Source organism: Melitaea cinxia, chromosome 9 (genome assembly GCF_905220565.1).
Source record: "Melitaea cinxia chromosome 9, ilMelCinx1.1, whole genome shotgun sequence".
Taxonomy (NCBI): Eukaryota; Metazoa; Arthropoda; class Insecta; order Lepidoptera; family Nymphalidae; genus Melitaea; species Melitaea cinxia.
The window spans coordinates 15,741,432-15,761,944 of record NC_059402.1 but is presented as its reverse complement, the minus strand read 5'-3'; the positions used below and the strand labels follow the sequence as shown (position 1 = coordinate 15,761,944).

Sequence of the window (20,513 nt, the reverse complement as noted above, 5' to 3'; positions counted from 1 at the left end):
AAGATTGTTTATTAAGAACTTCATAGAGTAATTGTTCGATTTGTTGTTGATGTTATGATTAAAACGTTTTCAATTAAGAACTTATGGAAGAAATATTTTTAAACATGAAAAAAAATTCAATATTATTTGTTAATTGTTTGTTTTCGTTGAATTACAATTCGATAATACCTTTGCGTTTTAATGATGTCATAATGACACACTAGTTGCATACATTACTATAAAATTTATAAAAAAACCTCTCATAATGGATATACTCTCAATATATCTATTTATGTATGTATGTACATGTTCATGTATGTATGTACATGTTCATGTAAGTGTGTATGTAGTCAATGTATTTTAAATAATTAATTCTGAATAAGTTTATAGATTTATAATAATTTTTATTAATCACTATTGCACTTCTGTGCCCCGCGATAACAGCAATTATCACCACCATGGGTAGACTGGTAGAGATCTCTTCTAGAGATAAGTTCACCCTTGCCAACTTTCTTTGTAAATATGATTTTAACTTGTTTCTTTTTTTTTTTAAAGTGCAATAAAGAATATATATAAAAATAAAACCCGGTAATTGGATGACCTGATATTGGCAAAATATCAAAATGGCAAATTTGTGCCCTAGGTGTCATATTCTATAATTCCTTAAGGTTTAAAATATGACACAACTTAAATAATTAATGACATATAACCGTTACTCGGTACTCGTACATTTATATTGTTCATTTGGCTTACGTTTTGATACCGCTATCGTGTTGCATACTAAAGAGTACGGCTAAGTACCTATTGTGTACGTTATTGATATATGTATACATATAAATGATTGTACATAACAATATATTTTATTATTAATTTATTTTATCATTAATGTGACAAATTAGTGTGTTTATTTTTTTATTAATTTTAACATGTAATGATCAATTCAATATTTAAATATGTAAAAGTGAAGATCTGCTATATATATATATTAAAAGGTAATGAAGGCCACGCCAAGTAACGCCATCTAGTTTTGTAAAGAATAATTACTCGTTATAGATGAATGGGCGCGTTTTGATCGTGACATCGCACCGGTTTTTAACGGTACATGACTTTCCGTACTAATATCGCTGCAGTATCGTCGTAAAGTTGTACGATTAAGTATGTGACACGATTACATAGGATATGAATAATAAAAATATAACCAATATTCATCTTAATAGAATATAGCGTAATAGTGGACGTGGGTAACGCCACGCGTTTTGCTTAGTATTTTATATTGAAGTTGATATAAAAACAGTGTTTCTTTGTGTGTCATGGTAACCGGTTGTGTGATAAAACATTTTCGACTGTAACTTGTGGATAATTCATATCAATTGCCGTAATTGTATTTTTAACTTTTTTTAACTTTTTATTTTTAACATCGTAATTTAAATTTTCACTATTTTCACTTTAGCCTATCGCTGTCCACTGCTGGACATAGGTCTAAATTTAAATTGAATAAAAACTAATGATTAATATTTTATTAACATTTACGCCTGTAGTATCACTTCATCGTACTTTGAATGTCTAAGTGTGACTATTTATGTCTCTTTGTTAGTCAATTAGCGATGGTATACAATTTCACAAGTTAATAGATTGTTGACAGGCAATGTTCTCAACTGTGAAATTTGTAATTTTTACTCGCAAGCTACATCTGTCTGAATAATAACTATTATGTCAAGTAATAATGCATAAGTACATAGTTCTTTTTTTTCTTACACTTGTGTTTTGTTTTAACCTTGCTTATCCAGTATTTCATAACTAGAAACCGTGAAATAGTACTATAGTTAACATTATTATTATAGTAGACTAACTGTGCACGCTTCTTCGTCCGTGTGTAATTTAACAAAAATCTGTTGTTCAGTTCCCAGTAAATAAATAAATTTATAAAAAAAAGTAGATTAAGTTAGTCTTTATTACATCAGTTATCTAATAGTGATAGTCCCATCGAAATCGATCCAGCCGTTTTAGAGATTAGCCGGAACAAACAAACAGACAAACAGACAAAAATTTGAAAAAAAAAATATTATTTTGGTATATGTACCGTGTATAATTCCATAAGCATTTATTTAAAACGGTTATTTTAATATTACAAACAGACATTCTAATTTTATTTATTTGTATTGATTTAAACGTTTACTTAAAAATTTACAATGTTATACATTTTTTATATTCACAACTTAAGAGTTAAATATTTACAGATAGTTATGGTATAAATCATGCCCGCATGAAAAGGTGCTAAGAATGCTGGCAGCATTTCCCTGGTGAATCGCTATGCCGATTCTCTGGACAAAAAGGGCACCAGCCCTCCTGTCACTAATAGAGGATATTATGATACTGAATAGTAAACAAATATCAATGTTTGTCATGTCTAAATTGTTGACAAATATACGTAAGGTTGACAAAGTCCTTTACTGATAAAATAGATGTAAGTAGTTTCGTACACAAACGACACACACACACACACACACACACACACACACACACACACACACACACACACACGCACACACACACACACCCACACATCACTTAGCCTAAAGTCTTATACATGATTAACTTCTTTTATAAACAGTCACAAAAAATTAGCTATTATACTTTTTTGAACAGTGTCACCTGTCACAAAAACTACATGTACGTTTTAATTCGGAACAGTAATAAAATTGCGTCCACACACCTAAAATTTTTATATAGATTTTGTCTTTATGTCTTGAAGCGATTGTCTTAACAGTTTTAAATCCATTCTAAATGCGCCCTAATACGTTATATCAATATTTATTGAAACAGTGAGTGCCGAGTACAGTGTCGTCCTTTCAGTAGAGTTTGTAAGTGTCATACAATAATGTTTGGAAAAGTGGTGTTCATAATATTTTTTAATGTAGTGCTTTGTAAGGATTGTTACTGGAACTCGCGTCCTTATGAATTATTTTCTACTAAAACCCCATATGTTACTGTAAGAGGTGACTTGAGGGATGAGAAATTGCCTGGTAAGTTTTTTGAAGTCGATAATATTGATATTGTAAATCTATTGTACTGTGTGGCTACGGGTACTGTGTGGCTACGGTACTAAAGAATACAGCCACCCCCTCTCTTCCCGTGGGTGTCGTAAGAGGCGACTAAGGGATAACACAGTTCCGCTACCACCTTGGAACTTATAAAGCCGACCGATGGCGGGATAACCATCCAACTGCTGGCTTTGATATACACAGGCCGAAGACGGGCAGCAGCGTCTTCGGTGCGACAAAGCCAGCCCTGCGCTCACCAACCCGCCTGCCCAGCGTGGTGACTATGGGCAAAACACATGAGTTCACGTTATTTTTGGCGTAAACTTGGAGGCCTATGTCCAGCAGTGGACTGTATAGGCTGTAATGATGAATCTATTGAGGTTTGTGTGTGCTTGGGGGGGGGGGGTATATGTACTATCAATGTACCCTATATATAATGAACTCTTTATGTAGTATGATATTCTGGATTGGTTTTACTGAAAAAAAAAATGAGATCCCCGCTCATAAAACATTTTTGTATAAGCCCTACTGATGTTTGCGATGTCTGTGTGTTTGTGTCTGTGTTATTGGACTCCTCATAAAAGATGACCTCCTACTTGTCGCTTCTTATACCTTCGTCATCGGGTATTTTTATTTATTTAGGTATACACTTGATTAAAAATAGAGTATATATTTTTTTTTTAATTTCTAATACATATAATCATAATAAGTGGCAAAATTACAAATTTGCAGCTAGTAAGTATTCAATTTTTTTGCCAATCCTACTGACCTCTGATAACCTCGTAGGAGTACAATCAGGCGCACATCCAGCCCTTAAAAAGGTCACAGCTACCAGAAAAATGGCCAAGTACTAGGTGCGATTATTTCGGCTAAACTTTTTTTAAACCGTTTTGCTGGCCTAGGTTGCAGTTTACTCAGCCTACTGGTAAATCTGCCCCTGTTTTTAATTTGCTTGTAAATGTTTGTGCTTACGTTTGTGTCAGTGATATGTATCCAAGAAATTGATAGCGTGTAGGTACCATTTTTTTATAAGTAATAACGTTGTTACAATTAAAAATACAAAAAAATCATATTCTAAATTTAATTTTTGAATGAGAAAGTGTCTCCTGCTCAGCTGTAAAGAATTGCAATACATTCTAGATATTTTAAATAAATTCTGAGTAAGGTTGTGAAAAGCGAAGGTTAAGAGCATCGTCACCGTTCTTGCTGATGCTCTAAACTTTCGTTTTTATAACAAAACAGCTCTCTATTATTGGTTAATTAACATACAAATACTCATACAAAAAAAAAACAACTAAAATAAAGAATGCTATAAGATATAATCTTTGTGACAGATTGCCAACCGATAAGCCTTTGGTCGCTCCACCGGCACGGTAACAGGAGCCCGGGCCGGCAAGTAACAGAGGATATCAATGAACTGCAAAAGAATATTATTAATGCAATTAAAAATGAATTCGAAAACAGTCGAACTCGACTACTCAGCACGAACTGTTTTCAGGTTCGTATTTTTTATTATTATAAGTTTTATAGAATTTGTGTTTCTATGGCAAAAATAAACTATGTATTAATTCTACTTCTTCTGCTAACACAATTTTTACTGGCTTTTATTTCTAGGTTCTGACTTCAGAGCTAAAGTAGGTATTACTGGCTATGGAAAATAAAATAGAGTAAAGTAAAAATTAAATGATATACTATAGATAATAATTGTTACTAAATGTATGCTATGTGTCGCGTCACAGTCAAGTACCTATGTACCTATTCTTATACGATGGATCCGCGCAGTGATCAAAATAAACGATTAAAGTATACTGTAGTATATAGTGTAGTCGAGGGTTCAATCTCGCACCTGACAAATATTTGTATAAACTATACAACTTGCAGCGACCTACATAACACCTTCGTTTCGTAAACAAAACTCAAAACTCAAAGTCACCGTGAAAAAGATATTGTGTTTAACCGATACGTCATCAAGACGAATTTAGTGACATTGAATATTTAAAAATATATTTATTTTATGTATTTACTAAACCTGTAACTATTATTGGTTATATTAATAATGAAATTTGAAGAAACAGTACCATCTTTTCCATCGATCGAGTTTTACTCACATAATTGTGTTTGCTAACGAAAAAAAAACCGACTTCAATTACTACGACAAGGGCTACAACGTTGGTAGACGTAAAAATTGTTAAGTGAAAAATAGTTGAATTAAGAACCTCCTTCTTTTTTTGAAGTCGGTTAAAAACATCTAAAATCTCACCGTCGTGGTCTTAGAATTTGTTTTCGTATTTGTATTGCATGTGTTCCCTGAGGCAAGATGCTCGTCGTCCTTCTAGGAGTTAGTGAGTGTTAAGTAATTTTTTTGTAACAGACAGACGGACTTACGGACACCGGCAATGCGAATCCTTTGTATACAGAACCCTAACACAAAACTATTTTATATTATGAAGAAGTATTTATGTTTAAAACAATACTTATATTCTGTTTGCAATGACACAATTTGAGTGATTTACTCTATCTGCGTCATATGAATGAACTATCACTTGGACATTACACATAATATAAGAAACTATTAAATAAAAAAATTATTGTGATTTATTTTTGTATTTATATTAATTGATGAGAAATTATCAATGCATTAAATAACATTAGTTGGGTTTAACTAAAAGAATATAACAAATTTTTATATAACCGACACGAAACGAACCTCCGGACACAAGATTTTCACCAACTTGTTGTTGCATACACCCTCTGCATGGGACATTTTTTATTTATTAGAAAATATTCATTACAAATACGTATAACATTTGTATATTTAAAGATAAATTTCATTCTCAATGAAGATCTTGAGGATAGCTGAGGATAGCTGATTTAAAACTGGCTGTTAGGTTTTTGATTTACATTTTACTAAATATTCTTTTTAAATCAGAATCGATGGATATTAAATATTTCATGATAAAAGGTAGCCCATACGCTTATTTAGATTCCCAAATATTACCAATATTAGTTTTATCACCGACGGCCAGACATCGTCGCTCAGTTATCTTAGTGTTCTAAGTAACAAATAAACTCAATTGGTACAAACTTACAATTGTACAAACATCAATTATATATTTATTTTAATTAGGACATAGAAGATCTTCTAAATTGGAAATGGAACGCTACATTAGAAACTTCACCAAACTACCTCACAGGCGTCGGCTATGAGGAAATTTATGAACTAGGTAAAAGAGTGAACCAAAGGTTCACAACACTACTATCAGGAGACTATGATAAGTTTTACTTTAGACCGACTAATGAACAGAGGACTATCACCAGCGCTATCGCCTTCGTGCATGGATTAATGTATGAAACAAACATCAGTCTGTATGAGAACATTGATGGGCCGTGGAAGGAGGATAATGTGATTCGGGTAAGCAGTTCTTTTCAGACCAAGCCAACTCAAGATAGGCTTAACAATATACTTTCTTACGTAGGCTTTAAAATAGTTTCAAAGCCAGCGCAGATCTGATTATTCAAGGTATATAAACAATATACCAAAGGTATATAATACCTTTAGCTATAGAAAAAAAATCTTGCTTTCCCAATCTTATTTATCATAAGTTGAAAATAAAGCGCATATTTTTTTTTCATAAGCCTTTTCTAACTTGTACGTACACTAGGGGTATTTTACACATTTCATAATCTTTTATTCTATTTAAAACTATACAGGATATCTTTGTTTGTTACGCTTGGTTATAAATGAGATACTCAGTTGAATATGTATTATTATTAATACCTACTATTATTGATGCATATAAGATCACTTATAAAACTGTTATAAAAGTATAATAAAGTGTATATAATAGTATAAATAGTATAAATAAAGTGTAGCATTTAAATCATTCTGATAACATTATCACAATACGTATATCAATAGAGACTTCTATATATTAATAGTATACGCTATCGTTGCATTGTGATCAGTTCGACTTTCAAAATCTTTTTAGTTTGACCTGGAATGACGGACCTACTTTTTACATTTCCAAGAAAATTATTAAATGTTATCACTGCCTTACACAACGGTTTATACTTTTGCAATATTAAAAGAGTAATGATAAAAGAATGAAGGGTAGAAGATAGGAGCTAATGATGGCATAAGATTTGGCATTTCGTTCAGTCATATTACAAAGAGTAAAAACTCTTGCAAAATGTGGGACTAACTCAACTAAGACAAACATAATGAATAAGAGATAACCATAATTGTAGGAGAAAAGTCCTTTGCCCAATAGTAAGATCGTACCAGTAAAGTCTCGATATAACTGTATATCTGAGCGGAAGGTCTTGCCGATTCGTCTCTGCAGAAACTACATTCCGAATAGACGATAGTTTCACTTTTAACGATAGCTAAATTTTTAATTTGTAAAACGACGATTCAAAGGTGCTTTTGAAGCCTATTTGAATGAGGCAATTTTTACATTTTTCAAATTACAACATTTTTGGTACAAGTATTGAACAATCGATGGTGGTAATAAAATCGTTCTTAACATTTTTTATGGCAAAGAAATTTGTCGAGATATATGAAAATATTGCTATTTATTATTTGCAGCCTTACGAACACTGTATCAAGTATCAAGAGGAAGTCTTTTCAGGGCAGAAAATTGTTGACGAACTTGCTGCATACGACACTAGTCCAGAAGTCTTAGCTGTAAGTAAATGTGATTGTTAAAATGATAAAGCATACGCGTTAAGTTGTCTTCTTTATTAGTGTTAGGTTAGGTTAGGTTAGGTTAGTCTCTGGTTAAAATCTGCTTCATTCTTGCCCGAAGAGTAACAATTTTTATTTAAAGGAAAATTGCTGCCAGGATTCTTGACGCCATTATGCGTGGACAAGATTTATGTATACCATAAATGTATAACTAAGTGTAAAATATAGGATCTTCTTTAATTTTTACATAGGACATAGTCGCTAAGCGACCAAAGCTCCTTACATTAAACAAATAAAGATTTAAAAAAAAAATCTTACATTTTAAATATTTATACGCTTTAGTCTGTAATATTCCACTGCTGTGCATAGGCCTCTTTCCCATGTAGGAGATCAGAGCTTAATACACGCTGCTCTAATGCGGGTTGGTGGATATATTCACTACTATGAGTAACGATCACTATCAGGTGTACATGATAACAACCGGGACCGACGGCTTAACGTGCTCTCCGAGGCACGGTAGGGAGACCCACAAGGACTGCACAAACACCCAGACCACGGCAAACATCTGTATGGCCAATACAAACGTTTGTCATGTGCGGGGGTCGAACTGCACCGCCAGCGCAACAGCTACAAACCAGTGCTGTGACCGTTGCGCTGTTTTAAGTAGTTACAATACTTATAGCTATACCTTTGAACAATAAAAAATTTAAGATTAATAAGTTTTTTAAGATGCTAAAAAAATGTTTGGCTTAAACGATTAAGGATTGATTAATTATTCTTCATTAGGAAATCACATTACCTATAGGTAATATTTTCTTTATTTATAATTTACACAGGCTATTTAACATTACATTACAACTCACAAGTGATCGCTATATCAGGTGATGAACTGTATTTGATGATTTGTTGTGATATAATTAACTTATTTTCTGCGTCCAGGTCAGAGACAGAGCTCAAATGCATTTGGGTACTGCCTATCAATTGACAGTGAGTGACACATACAATTTGTATGAGCTGTGCCGATTCTACCGATCCTGGACTACTAACCTTCGATCTCCGTGGTGCTCGTTCTTCACTAATAATGATTTAGAAGTTCTAGAGTACAGGGATGACGTCCGTCATTACTACCGAAATGGATATGGATCGCAGGTAAGTTATGACTTTGGTTATTTAGTTTTTTATGTGTTTTTAAAAACAAATAAGAGTTTATTAATGTTTGTGGGTTCGATTCCCGCCCAGTCGGCTATTACCTTTAAGTCTGTAACACAAGCATTAAGTTGCTTACCCTAAGGATATGTGTAGAGATGTGTAAGGGATGTATGTGATATGTGTGTATGTTATAAAAAAAACATAACAATTATTAAATTTAAATACAATATTACAATAGCCCTTCAGAACGCCATCGTGCCATTAGCAAGACTTGTAAACATAACTCCTGAATCTCCTGATCTGTTTATTTCTGGAAAGCCATTATAAAATTAGACTAAGAAAACAAATAAATAACCGACGGTAGGAGTCAATTTTATTTGAATATGAATCTGACGATGTTGTCTTAAGTAGAAAAAAATTTGTAAAAAAATATTGTATCACAATTTTTTGTTCGCACACACGAGTCTTGGCGTAGTAAATATAATGCCTAATATGTCACGATGAGCTACTGTGAATTGCTCGTAATAATACATTTCTTAACTTCCTGTAATTGTGTACACGGAACTTTAAAATATGAGATGTCTCAGTATGAGATGAACTTACGGATCATTAATGCTTAAAAACTTATTAGAACAAGCTCACATTTAGCGTTTAGTATCAAGTGGAATCCTATCAAGTGGGAAATTTTCGCTCTTTATAGTTCCTAGAGCTTCACACAACAACATCCCCTCAAATCCTGTGTTTGTCCTAAAACGCACTATTCAAACTCGTATTCGGTGCGACAAAGCCAGCCCTGCGGTCACAAATCCGCCTGCCCAGCGCGGTGACTATGGGCAAAACACTTGAGCCCGCGCCATTTTTAGCGACTGTGATAGGCTGAAGTGAAGAACACAAACGCCAGACAATTACAAACATCTGTATGACATATACAAATTTGTCATGAGAACGCAACACCTAGTCCTGTGACAATATCGTCATCCCATCTTCAATTCAAAATTATTCTTGTCATTTTCTCTTTTTTTATAGATAAACGTCAACCTGGGAGCTGCACCTTTAAAGAACTTATATGAACACTTCAAGGCTGTGACTCAGGGCAATGGAAAGAATATCGTTTCATATTTTTCACATGATACCATCTTCGAAATGGTCCTCAGTGCCCTTGGATTGTACAAGGACATAAAACCGCTTCGAGGATCACTAAGAAATACAAGCCGCTTATGGAGGACTAGTGAAATTGCTGCTTTTTCTACGAATCTAATTGCAGTTTTGTTCAAGTAAGTTTATTTTTATATAACTAGGTCGACAAATAATCGTACTTTATATGATGGAAAGTGATGAATAATTATTTGCAAAACCAGAAACATCGCAAGTGCGTTGCTGACCCGATCCACAGTTCCCTCTAGGAGCTCTGGCCACCTTAGTCACCATCAAGAACACAATACTGCAAGAAAATAGTATTATTTAGCTGTGATCTTCTGGTCGAGGCCCCCAGTTGGGCTGCTCTGTATTTTCAGCAGGAAATTTTCTGCTGTACCTCAATTAAAGTTGGTACAATTGCACTATTTTGCTGGTAATACTTTGTCTTCGAGATAGTTTATTATAATATATATCCAACTTATCACTGGAACCCTTAAATAATTGAAGATACACACCAATCACGATTTACAACTTTATTACTCACTGCCTTAACTCGGTGCACCACGCGGTCAGTAATGAAACGGTGACGTTAGCCTTATCGAGCCCCTACACTTTATATTAGAGTTTTATGCTGTATGTCTCATTAATTATATGTCTATAAACAGTATGATTGTTGCCAATAAAGTTAATTTAATTTAATTTAATTTCAAATTGCAACGTTTCAGGTGTCAGGAAGAAGGAACAGAGACACACCGTGTTCAATTTCTGATTAATGAAAAGCCTACATCCCTCTGTCCAGCAGAGGGCTGTACTTGGGCGCAGTTTGTTGATCGCTTCCAAGTCTTTACTAATTCTACAACAGAATTTTGTCAGTATGAAGACATTAATATTCATTTGCCAAATAAAAGTGGCGCTGTCAGTCTCTTATTTATGAACATTTTAACGTTATTATCAATATTACTTATTAAGTGAAAAATATTTTTGTAAGAATGATAAATAAGACTTGACAGTTACTATAAATGTGAACCTGTAGTTTGAGACGTTAAGTCTCAATACTAGATAATTTTTGGTAACATGGCTGCTTTAGATTACCGATAAAATTTTAATAAGAAATTTTAGAAAATAATTTTTGGTAACCGTCTAAGAGGATTAGGTAAGTAAAACAAAAATAACGGTGGTGAAAAATAATATTTATGTACTTATGATTATTACACAGTATTTTTTAAAATCTGAATTAGAACAGAAAAAATGCTTTATTTATTTATTTATTCATAAGTCAACACCAACAAGTAGTACAACAACTTAAAACAAATTTATTATTACATCTGTAAATAAAATTAGACGATCTTCTAAATACCGTTGATGCTCACTTTTATTAAATTTTCTTAAATGTTTTTGACGTCAGTTTTTTTTTTAATTTTACTTTTCATAATTTGGTTTCTGACAACAATTTCTGAATTTAATCTCGAATATTTATTACTATACTAGCTGACCCGGCGAACTTCGTATCGCCTAACACAAACTTTATTGTATGGTATTAAAGTTCAAATTGACTTTTAAGTATTATCACAAATCTTTTGTATGGGAGTATAGAAAAGTGTTATTTTTAGACTTTTTCAGGAAATTTAAAATTTTTTTTTTTAGAATTTTTCTCTCCGTAAGAACCATCCTCGTACTACAAGGAATATTTTAAAAAAAGAATTAGCGAAATCGGTCCAACCGTTCTCGAGTTTTGCGCTTAGCAACACATTCAGCGACTCATTTTTATATTATAGATTGTTAAATGGACAATTTTTAATTTGACTTATTTCGATGTTGACGATATTCTTAGTAACTTAAGGCAAAACCTGTAAAAAAGTAGGCAATTATCTAGATACCGATGTTTACTTTATTAATTTTGTATTTATTGTTGTACTACTTGTTGGTGTTGACTTATGAATAAATAAATAAATAAATACTTTGTTAGATAAAATAGTTTTGGCGCCATATTTCTTTGTAAAATGTTTTTGGTAATTAGTGCTTAACACGACTATCGCTCAAACCGCAACTATTGTATTTAATATAAAGTCAAACAACAGTTTCAGATTTTTTTTAAATATTTTTGTAATAAGAAAGCTTAAATATTTATTATTTAGGTTTCTTAAAATATGTTATTTGGTAATGTCAGTTAAATTTAATATTATGGATCGAGCGTTTCTTTTAACTTCATTATGTATCACAACTACTGTAAAAAATAGGGATGTATGTGTTTATATAAAATTATTGACTGTTAACATATAGCACTCTTAATAAAAATACAAGAATATAGAGATGCAAGAGTGTTGTCTATACAATGATCTTATTTTTAGGATGTGCCATCATCTTGCATTTAAGCTTATATTTAATATTATATTTAATTTTACTTCTGTACTATTTAAATAAATAATATTCTAGCAATATTTTTTTAAATCGTTTAAAATATACAGATATATTTTCGTATGAATTTTGACGTGATTATTATAAGACAGACAAGTAGATACGTAATTTGACGACGCATTGATAATATAAGTTGACTTTTGAGTTTCAAATAAATAAATAATTAAAAAAAAACTATTTTAATGGTATTTGTTTCGTACTAAATTTAATATACAAGTTGATATAAATAACAAGCATTAAATTCAATCACATGTGAATGTTATTTGATAACCTATCTTGTCCGAACTCTTGCTTTTATTTGACCAATATCTAGTATATGACTTAGAAATAGTATAAAGTATGTATGATACAGTATATATAACTTTCATCATTACAGCCTAAACATTCCACTGCTGGACATAGGCCTCCACAAGTTTACGTCAAAAATAACGTGAACTCATGTGTTTTGCCCATAGTCACCACGCTGGGCAGGCGGGTTGGTGACCGCAGTACTGGCTTTGTCGCACCGAAGACGCTGCTGCCCGTCTTCGGCCTGTGTATTTCAAAGCCAGCAGTTGGATGGTTATCCCGCCATCGGTCGGCTTCTTTAGTTCCAAGGTGGTTGTGGAACCTTGTTATCCCTTAGTCGCCTCTTACGACACCCACGGGAAGAGAGGGGGTGGCTAAATTCTTTAGTGCCGTAGCCACACAGCACATATAACTTTATAATGAACAAAAATAAAGGGTTCAATCACATTAAGAGGAGTCGCATAAATTTATATCGGGCTTACATATTCTCTTGTAGATACACTGTTGTGAAATCTTGAGGGTTCGACTGTATATTACGTCGCAATACTTTTAAAAAATATATGAAATAATTTCTTTATACAATATTTATTAAAAAAATATAAGAAAAAGTTTAATCGAGTTGAAACTTCTACATTTAAATTTAGAGGCGTTGATTCTTTATATTGTTATAAATACGAATAATTTATAAGAATTGATAATTTTTGTATACGCTTTTGGAATAAATTATCTTAAATTTAATGTTATTTTTAAAATTTGTTTTATATATTTTGCAAAATAATACGTCGTCTTCGTAGCGTCCGCGTACGCGAATTATTTGACTTATTGCGTTGCGTCGAGTACTTACTACAAATAAAAATGCATACAATCCATGAAAACTTGTACGCGCGACTTCCCTGACGTGATTGACACCCTTGAATGATAAATAATATCAAAAAATATTAATTAAACATAATAAAAATCTGTCAATTCATCACAGAATTCGATACTGGCGTTAGCAAATTGTTCGAATTTTTCTTTAAAGCTGTTCCAACTGCAGACACGGCCGTCGCAAAGATGAAGCTCTTTTTCATTTAAGAAGAACTGTATCCTGTACGAATACCTTGACACCTTTCTACATCTGTAATGAGTAATTTTTTAATTAATAATATTTAATCTTCTTCCGAGTTTAGACAAATAAGGATATGAGTACACCACGGTGGTATATGAAAAGATGTTTTAGAACAGCCTACATCCAACCAAAAGTAAACCTTGCAAGAAAAGTACCATAAAAAATCAAACCACGCTTCAATTTTTGAAAAAAAAAAAACAGCCAGCCAGATGTTTTGATGTTACTTAACTGTTAAAATATTATATATCTCTTTTGTATTGGGCTATAAACTAAAACAAAAATAATTAAGGTACCCAAACCGCTTTGTCAACATCAAGGTATTAGCAGTATGTACAGTTTTCAAATAATTTAGAACAGCCGTGTCCAACAACGTATCCGGTGTGTAGAGCTCTTCAGAGGAATGTGAATGACCCTAATATAGACGTCATCTTTTCAGACAGACTAATTAAAAATAGATTGTGTCGTATATCTATAATTACAATCGCTCCAATGAAATAAATTCTCTGTATGTAATAAATCTCGGACATGTCAACGTGTAATTGTTGGCTACTATATTTAAACGTGCCGAAAATATCTTAACAAATACGAGCTTGATTCATTTGGCAATTGTTTGTTTGCATAATTATAATTATAAAATTTATAAAATATATATGGTTAGGTCACGTAAAATGGACGCCACCAATTTGACAACATGACTACAATGTTGAGTCATGTTGGCTATTTGGCACTGCAGAATTCTCTCCCTGGTCGAAGAAAGTCAAGATGTAATGTCAAGGGGCAAGCGCGAGTGCCAAGTAACTGATGACGATGTCGAAGACAGAGCGAACTAAACGAGAAAAAAGTTGACGCATAACCATCAAGATAAAGACTAAGTGAGACACACACACACACAGAGAGAGAGAGAGAGAGAGAGAGAGAGAGAGTACAGAAATTAGAATTTACTTACATTACAGCCTATACAGTCCACTGCTGGACATAGGCCTCCACAAGTTTACGCCAAAAATAACGTGAACTCATGTGTTTTGCCCATAGTCACCACGCTGGGCAGGCAGGTTGGTGACCGCAGTACTGGCTTTGTCGTACCGAAGACGCTGCTGCCCGTCTTGGGCCTGTGTATTTCAAAGCCAGCAGTTGGATGGTTATCCCGCCACCGGTCGGCTTTTTAAGTTCCAAGGTGGTAGCGGAACTGTGTTATCCCTTAGTCGCCTCTTACGACACCCACGAGAAGAGAGGGGGTGGCTATATTCTTTAGTACCGTAGCCACACGGAATTTACTTGTCGTATGCGATTCTATTTAATAAATAATTTTTATTTTCGAAATGTTAACTTGACTTATTCAGACATTTACGCGAAAAATATATAATTTTTGAAAATACTAATACGATATCAATTATATTCGATGCTGTATTTGCTCGCAAACGGAAAAAAATCGACTTCAATTACATCGACAAGTACCTAATACAACGTAGGTAGACGAAAAAATAGTCAAGTAAATACGTGTTATCAAAGATTACTCAAAAAGTTGTAAGCAGATGACGATAAAATTTAAATGTGACCACATGATAAACATCAGCTTTCGATAAAAATAAAAGTAAGAAGTTATGCGGTATAATACAACGTAGGTCGACGAAAAAATTATCAAGTAAAAACGCATTATTAGATATAACTCGAAAAGTAATTGATCGATCTCAAATAAATTTAAATGGGACCAAACAACACGCGCCTTTCGATTGAAATTTTTGTTGTAAAAATCGGTCCAACGAGTCAAAAGTTCTAAAGTTAACATACGTAAAAAAATACAATCGAATCGAGAACCTCCTCCTTTCTTGGAAGTAGGTTTATTAAAAATGATTAAATTGGTTAGCCGAACTTTAGTTTAAATTGACGCTTACAAGAACTTCGTCATCGTTATTTTGGAATCTTTTATCGACACTACGAAGCTAACATGGCTAACTGTATTAATTGGAAATCTAAAATAAGCGTCAATGCGTGTAAATTGTATAAAATATCACTGAAATATGGACACGTCACACGCATTACTCACCTGTGTAGCACCGCGACAAAATTAGCTGCAAACGGTGTCAAGAAACTAGTTCGCCACTTCCTATTTTTGATCCTTTCCATACCAGAGATTCCTGGGTAATCATAGTAAAGCCCCATGGCCGTGTAAATCATATCTATCATGGTGCCATGAGAGAAGTAGCCGACGAATGATTTGTGGTCACTAGATGTCGCTGCTTGAAAATTTACATAAAGATCTTTGAGAGCTGACGCGCCGAGCAACCCGTTGATGGGATGTCCGTGACCGTTTCTAACAAAAAAAAAAAATGATTTTTATGAGTAGGTTGATTTTAAAAATAATTCATTCTTTTGTGTTGATATAGTAACCTGATTAATGCCATAAACTAAAGTTACAAGTTAAATTATCATTCATATGACAGCTATAAAATATGTTTAAAATATATTTTAAGATAAACAAATTTTAATACAACATAAAATGAAAAAATCTTCAGTCCAGCAAATCAAGCAAGATTTAAGCTAAATAAAAATATCCTACAACATTGAAATAGCTGACTTTTCAGCTAGTACACTATATTTATACAAGGACGTATTTTCTTACTTGAAATAAATTTTGAGATCTTCAATATACTCCAAAATCTGTAGTTCATCGTCAGTGAACAATGCACACCAGGCATCTCTCTTATTCGTTGAATAAAGTCGATAATTTCGACAGAGATCGTAGAAAGTCATGATGGTTTGAGACGTTAGTTCCCGATCAAAACCAATTCTCTTTTGTACATTTGCTAGTACCTACAACAGTGTAAGAAAAAAAATGTCAAGCACATACTTATGCACATAATCCAACGGTCAGACCCAAGGGCATCTTTCATTGATATTTGTTCTTGAACCGCCCCTTATAAGCATTAAATAATAATGTATTATTATAACAGTGCCTTGCCCGAAGGCTGGGTTAAGTTTGTATTCCTTAGGCCAATCAATCAAATCAAAAGCTATTTTTTTTTCTTTAAATTCTGTCCTCGGGTGATTGAGCTACTTTATTTACCACAAAATCACTACACTACTTGAGACCAATATTATTTAGGGCTGATGCAAAATAAGATTGGGGTATTTCCCCAGTGTCAAGTAAATCTACTACGTATTAAACTCAACAAAATTCTAGTGAAACAGGACTCTTATCCAATGACAAAATCACTTTACAAAACATAGAATTTGCTAATAATTCTGAAGTTTTAGAAGTTCTTAAGTTAATAATAAATCTTTACTAACTTGTTTGAATTCAGGAGTCTCTTGGTAGCGACTGATTTCATCAGAGACTTGGGTGCTGTTGATAAGGTCAAGGTCTCTTTTTTTACAAAATCTGTAAGGCTGAAAACGATGTAATGTAACGAGCGTAACAACATTAGTACAATCGTTGACATTGATAATTTTACCTTCTTAATTGAATTGTCGATCTCTTAAAACAGGGATCTTAGCAACTAGCTGAAGTGAAAGCAGTAGCGGGATTAATGCTATCACACGTGACAAATATTTGCTTAAGTCATACAAATATTTTTCGTGATCCAGGTGTATCTGATTGTATTGTTAGTTTGCTAGGACTCCCAACACAGGATTCCCATTGTACTAGGCATCCTTGAGTAGTGTATATATCGTAAGGTTTAAGCTTATTTATTTATTTATTTATACACTGTACTGTGTGGCTACGGTACCAAAGAATATAGCCACCCCCTCTCTTCCCGTGGGTGTCGTAAGAGGCGACTAAGGGATAACACAGTTCCGCTACCACCTTGGAACTTAAAAAGCCGACCGATGGCGGGATAACCATCCAACTGCTGGCTTTAAAATACACAGGCCGAAGACGGGCAGCAGCGTCCTCGGTGCGACAAAGCTAGTACTGCGGTCACCAACCCGCCTGCCCAGCGTAAACTTGTGGAGGCCTATGTCCAGCAGTGGACTGTATAGGCTGTAATGATTATTTATACACTACTACACTACTAATACTCATCATCTGATGACATCAATAGTTGCAAATGCATGACGTAACACGTAATAAAACAACACGTAACATTCATCACAATAGAGCCTCCGTGAAAATATTTTAGTACGTAGGTATAGTATAAAGCGGATCAAATTAGCACTAATGATCTGTATGAAACAAATTTAACGGTGATTATTGATTGATTATTAGTGCATAGCTCATAAAAATAATATTAAAGATATTATACTTAACATATTGTTTAGAACGCAATGAAAACTTTCCATAACCGCTGTTATTCCGAAATAGCAAACTTATTTTGATCAAGAGTTTAATTTTAAATAACAGTGTTTCAGATATTTACATATTAAAATTTAAACAATTATTCAAAGATAGTGTTGGTTACTAAATTTTTTGCACTAGCGATAAGAATGCTGCCAGTATTTTTCTATTGAATCGTGATTTTGATTTATGGTGCAAAAAATTAGGTGAACTGAAGGGGTGAAGTGAGACACAAATATAATTAGGTAAGTATAATTATTAAATAAATATTTGTGTGAATAGTTACCCTAATCGTATAATCTTCTCGTATGGAATTTTCGATAAATAAAGTAGAACCTAAATCTTCTAAGCCTCTGATGAACGCTTTAGCACTTCTATTAGTTCGTATTTCATCTGTAGCCCTGATGAGAGATTTGTTCAGATCGGCTAAGACAAAGTAAAATTTTTGTCGAAATCTTTGCCCAAACTCGAGCAATTCCTGGAAACCTTCTGCAGTCAGTACCGATGGTTTCTTTTCTAAATCAATCCATTTCCAGTCTCGAAGATTTGAAATATCCTGAAAATTTCTTGGATTTTTTTTTTTTTTTTTTTCAATTTATTGGCCAATACATAACAAATACATTTTAATTTGAAATTTAAGTACCACGAAAACCTCGCGGCTTTATCTGGGTACAGAGAGTCACTCAGTTAATTCAGTTTGTTTTTGTAAAAAATATTTTTTTAAACGTGATTTGGTTTTTGTGGTACTCTTATACATTTCTTGCAGTTCTCTGGGCAGTTCGTTAATATATTCGGGTATTAAGTAGTCGTCAGTTCTCTTTCCATACTTATTGATATACATATAATTGTTAATTTAAAAATCACAGCCTTCGATTTCTATACTTTCAAGTAAATATTCCAATCTCTATATTCACTTACCACTTTCGAGTATTTTATTTGATATTTATAAAGTAAAAAAAAATGAACAGGTAATTTATATAAGATACACCTACCTGTGCGCACATCTCCCCTTTACCGTCAATATAATTTTTAATAATTTCGTCTTTTAGGTTGGATGTTGCTTTCATTGCAGGTAGATCCATTCCGCTGGGAAATCGGGTTCCATGTCTTGTCACGAACCATATGCTAACTGGCTCACAACCTTCAAAATATTTATAATATATATAAAAACTCCGTGTATATTCTGTTAAGTATTTTTTTAAGTAATAATATGTTAAATGTTTTGTTCAATGTTGTTAATTTAACTGTTCGAATCCCAAATTTCTAATAGAATTAAGAGTGAGAAAGTCGAGAACTGTGAGTCTCCCGAACCGTAACTAACAACAAACTACATCATATCATATTATACGTACCTCTGATCGGTGGAACGTCCCTGAAATCACCTCTCACAGAATCATAGGGAGTTTTACTTCCAAAGAATTTATATGGATGTCTATTATTCCAGTAACACTGGCCATTAATCTGCGGTAAGTAAATAAATACCATTAACCACCACATTTTGTTATAACCGCGGATTGCTATAAACTGAACTTGAACTGCACATTTCCGCTATTTTTTATATATTTAAATAAATAGTAAAATCACAAAATGTATTCAACGGAACGAATCCTTTATTCCTGACACATTCAAATATCTAATTAGAGAGATAAAAAAGTCGATTGTATAGAAAAAAGTGAAAAATTAGAAGTAAAAGTAAAATAGTATATTTTCTACCGTTTTAAATAAAGTTAAAAATTTATCAGGTGTAGCGTGAGTTTTCGTTGTTTACCGCTGAGTTAATTTTGAATATTGGGATATGTTTGTGTTCCGTTTAGTTCAATTATTTGGAGCTTTGCCGATCAAGGACTTTTTGTTGTTTTTAAATGTCCATATACGATTGTAATCATGTAAATATTATTTCAACCAGTCATGTCTCACCACTTAGCTGGGCGAATATATCTGTATGTATGTATGTATATGTTTAATTATTTGAACATTTATCATAAATTTATTGTAACTTGTACACCTATTTTTGACGCTAGACTATTTCCTGTGCCCTAAGGTTCCCCTTTGTACCTAATGAATTATAGGCCTACCTATTGTTAAAATTTTTCTTTCTTTGCTATGTATTATTTCTGTCTTTGGTGTACAATAAAGTGTATTATTATTATTATATCATCTTCTATAAATCTAATATATACAATTCTCGTGTCGCGGTGTTTGTAGTTAAACTCCTCCGAAACGGCTTGACCGATTCTCATGAAATTTTGTGTGCATATCGGGTAGGTCTAAGAATCGAAAAACATCTATTTTTCATTCCCCTAACTTATAGGGGGGGGGGGGGGGGGTTGAGAAGGTTCATAAAATATATGGCAAAACTATCCACTAATAACTTTATATTAAATTATTTATAATTTACTGTACAAATTACGATAAGAGGGTTTAAAGAGACGT

The 20,513-nt window shown here is 33.1% G+C and overlaps 2 protein-coding genes and 1 long non-coding RNA gene across 3 annotated transcripts; 1 reads left to right on the top strand and 2 right to left on the bottom strand.

The window, feature by feature from the left end:
- Positions 1-2,822: 2,822 nt before the first annotated feature.
- Positions 2,823-11,201, top strand: LOC123656175 (multiple inositol polyphosphate phosphatase 1-like). Its single transcript, XM_045591880.1, has 8 exons — positions 2,823-3,002; positions 4,019-4,027; positions 4,355-4,518; positions 6,148-6,432; positions 7,609-7,707; positions 8,647-8,856; positions 9,883-10,130; positions 10,719-11,201. Exons 1-8 carry the CDS (start codon positions 2,858-2,860, stop codon positions 10,963-10,965), a joined length of 1,407 nt encoding a protein of 468 aa, XP_045447836.1. The 5' UTR covers positions 2,823-2,857; the 3' UTR covers positions 10,966-11,201.
- Positions 11,202-13,560: 2,359 nt separating this feature from the next.
- LOC123656752 (multiple inositol polyphosphate phosphatase 1-like) lies at positions 13,561-16,584 on the bottom strand. The gene is made up of 3 exons (XM_045592413.1): positions 16,425-16,584; positions 15,849-16,115; positions 13,561-13,813 (listed from the first exon to the last, which is right to left on the bottom strand). The coding sequence occupies exons 1-3, from the start codon at positions 16,553-16,555 to the stop codon at positions 13,639-13,641; spliced, it is 573 nt and encodes a 190-aa protein (XP_045448369.1). The 5' UTR covers positions 16,556-16,584; the 3' UTR covers positions 13,561-13,638.
- Positions 16,585-18,969: 2,385 nt separating this feature from the next.
- On the bottom strand, positions 18,970-19,553 carry LOC123656753. Its single transcript, XR_006743589.1, has 2 exons — positions 19,433-19,553; positions 18,970-19,221 (listed from the first exon to the last, which is right to left on the bottom strand). It is a non-coding gene; the product is annotated as an uncharacterized LOC123656753 (long non-coding RNA).
- Between the last annotated feature and the right edge of the window lie 960 nt (positions 19,554-20,513).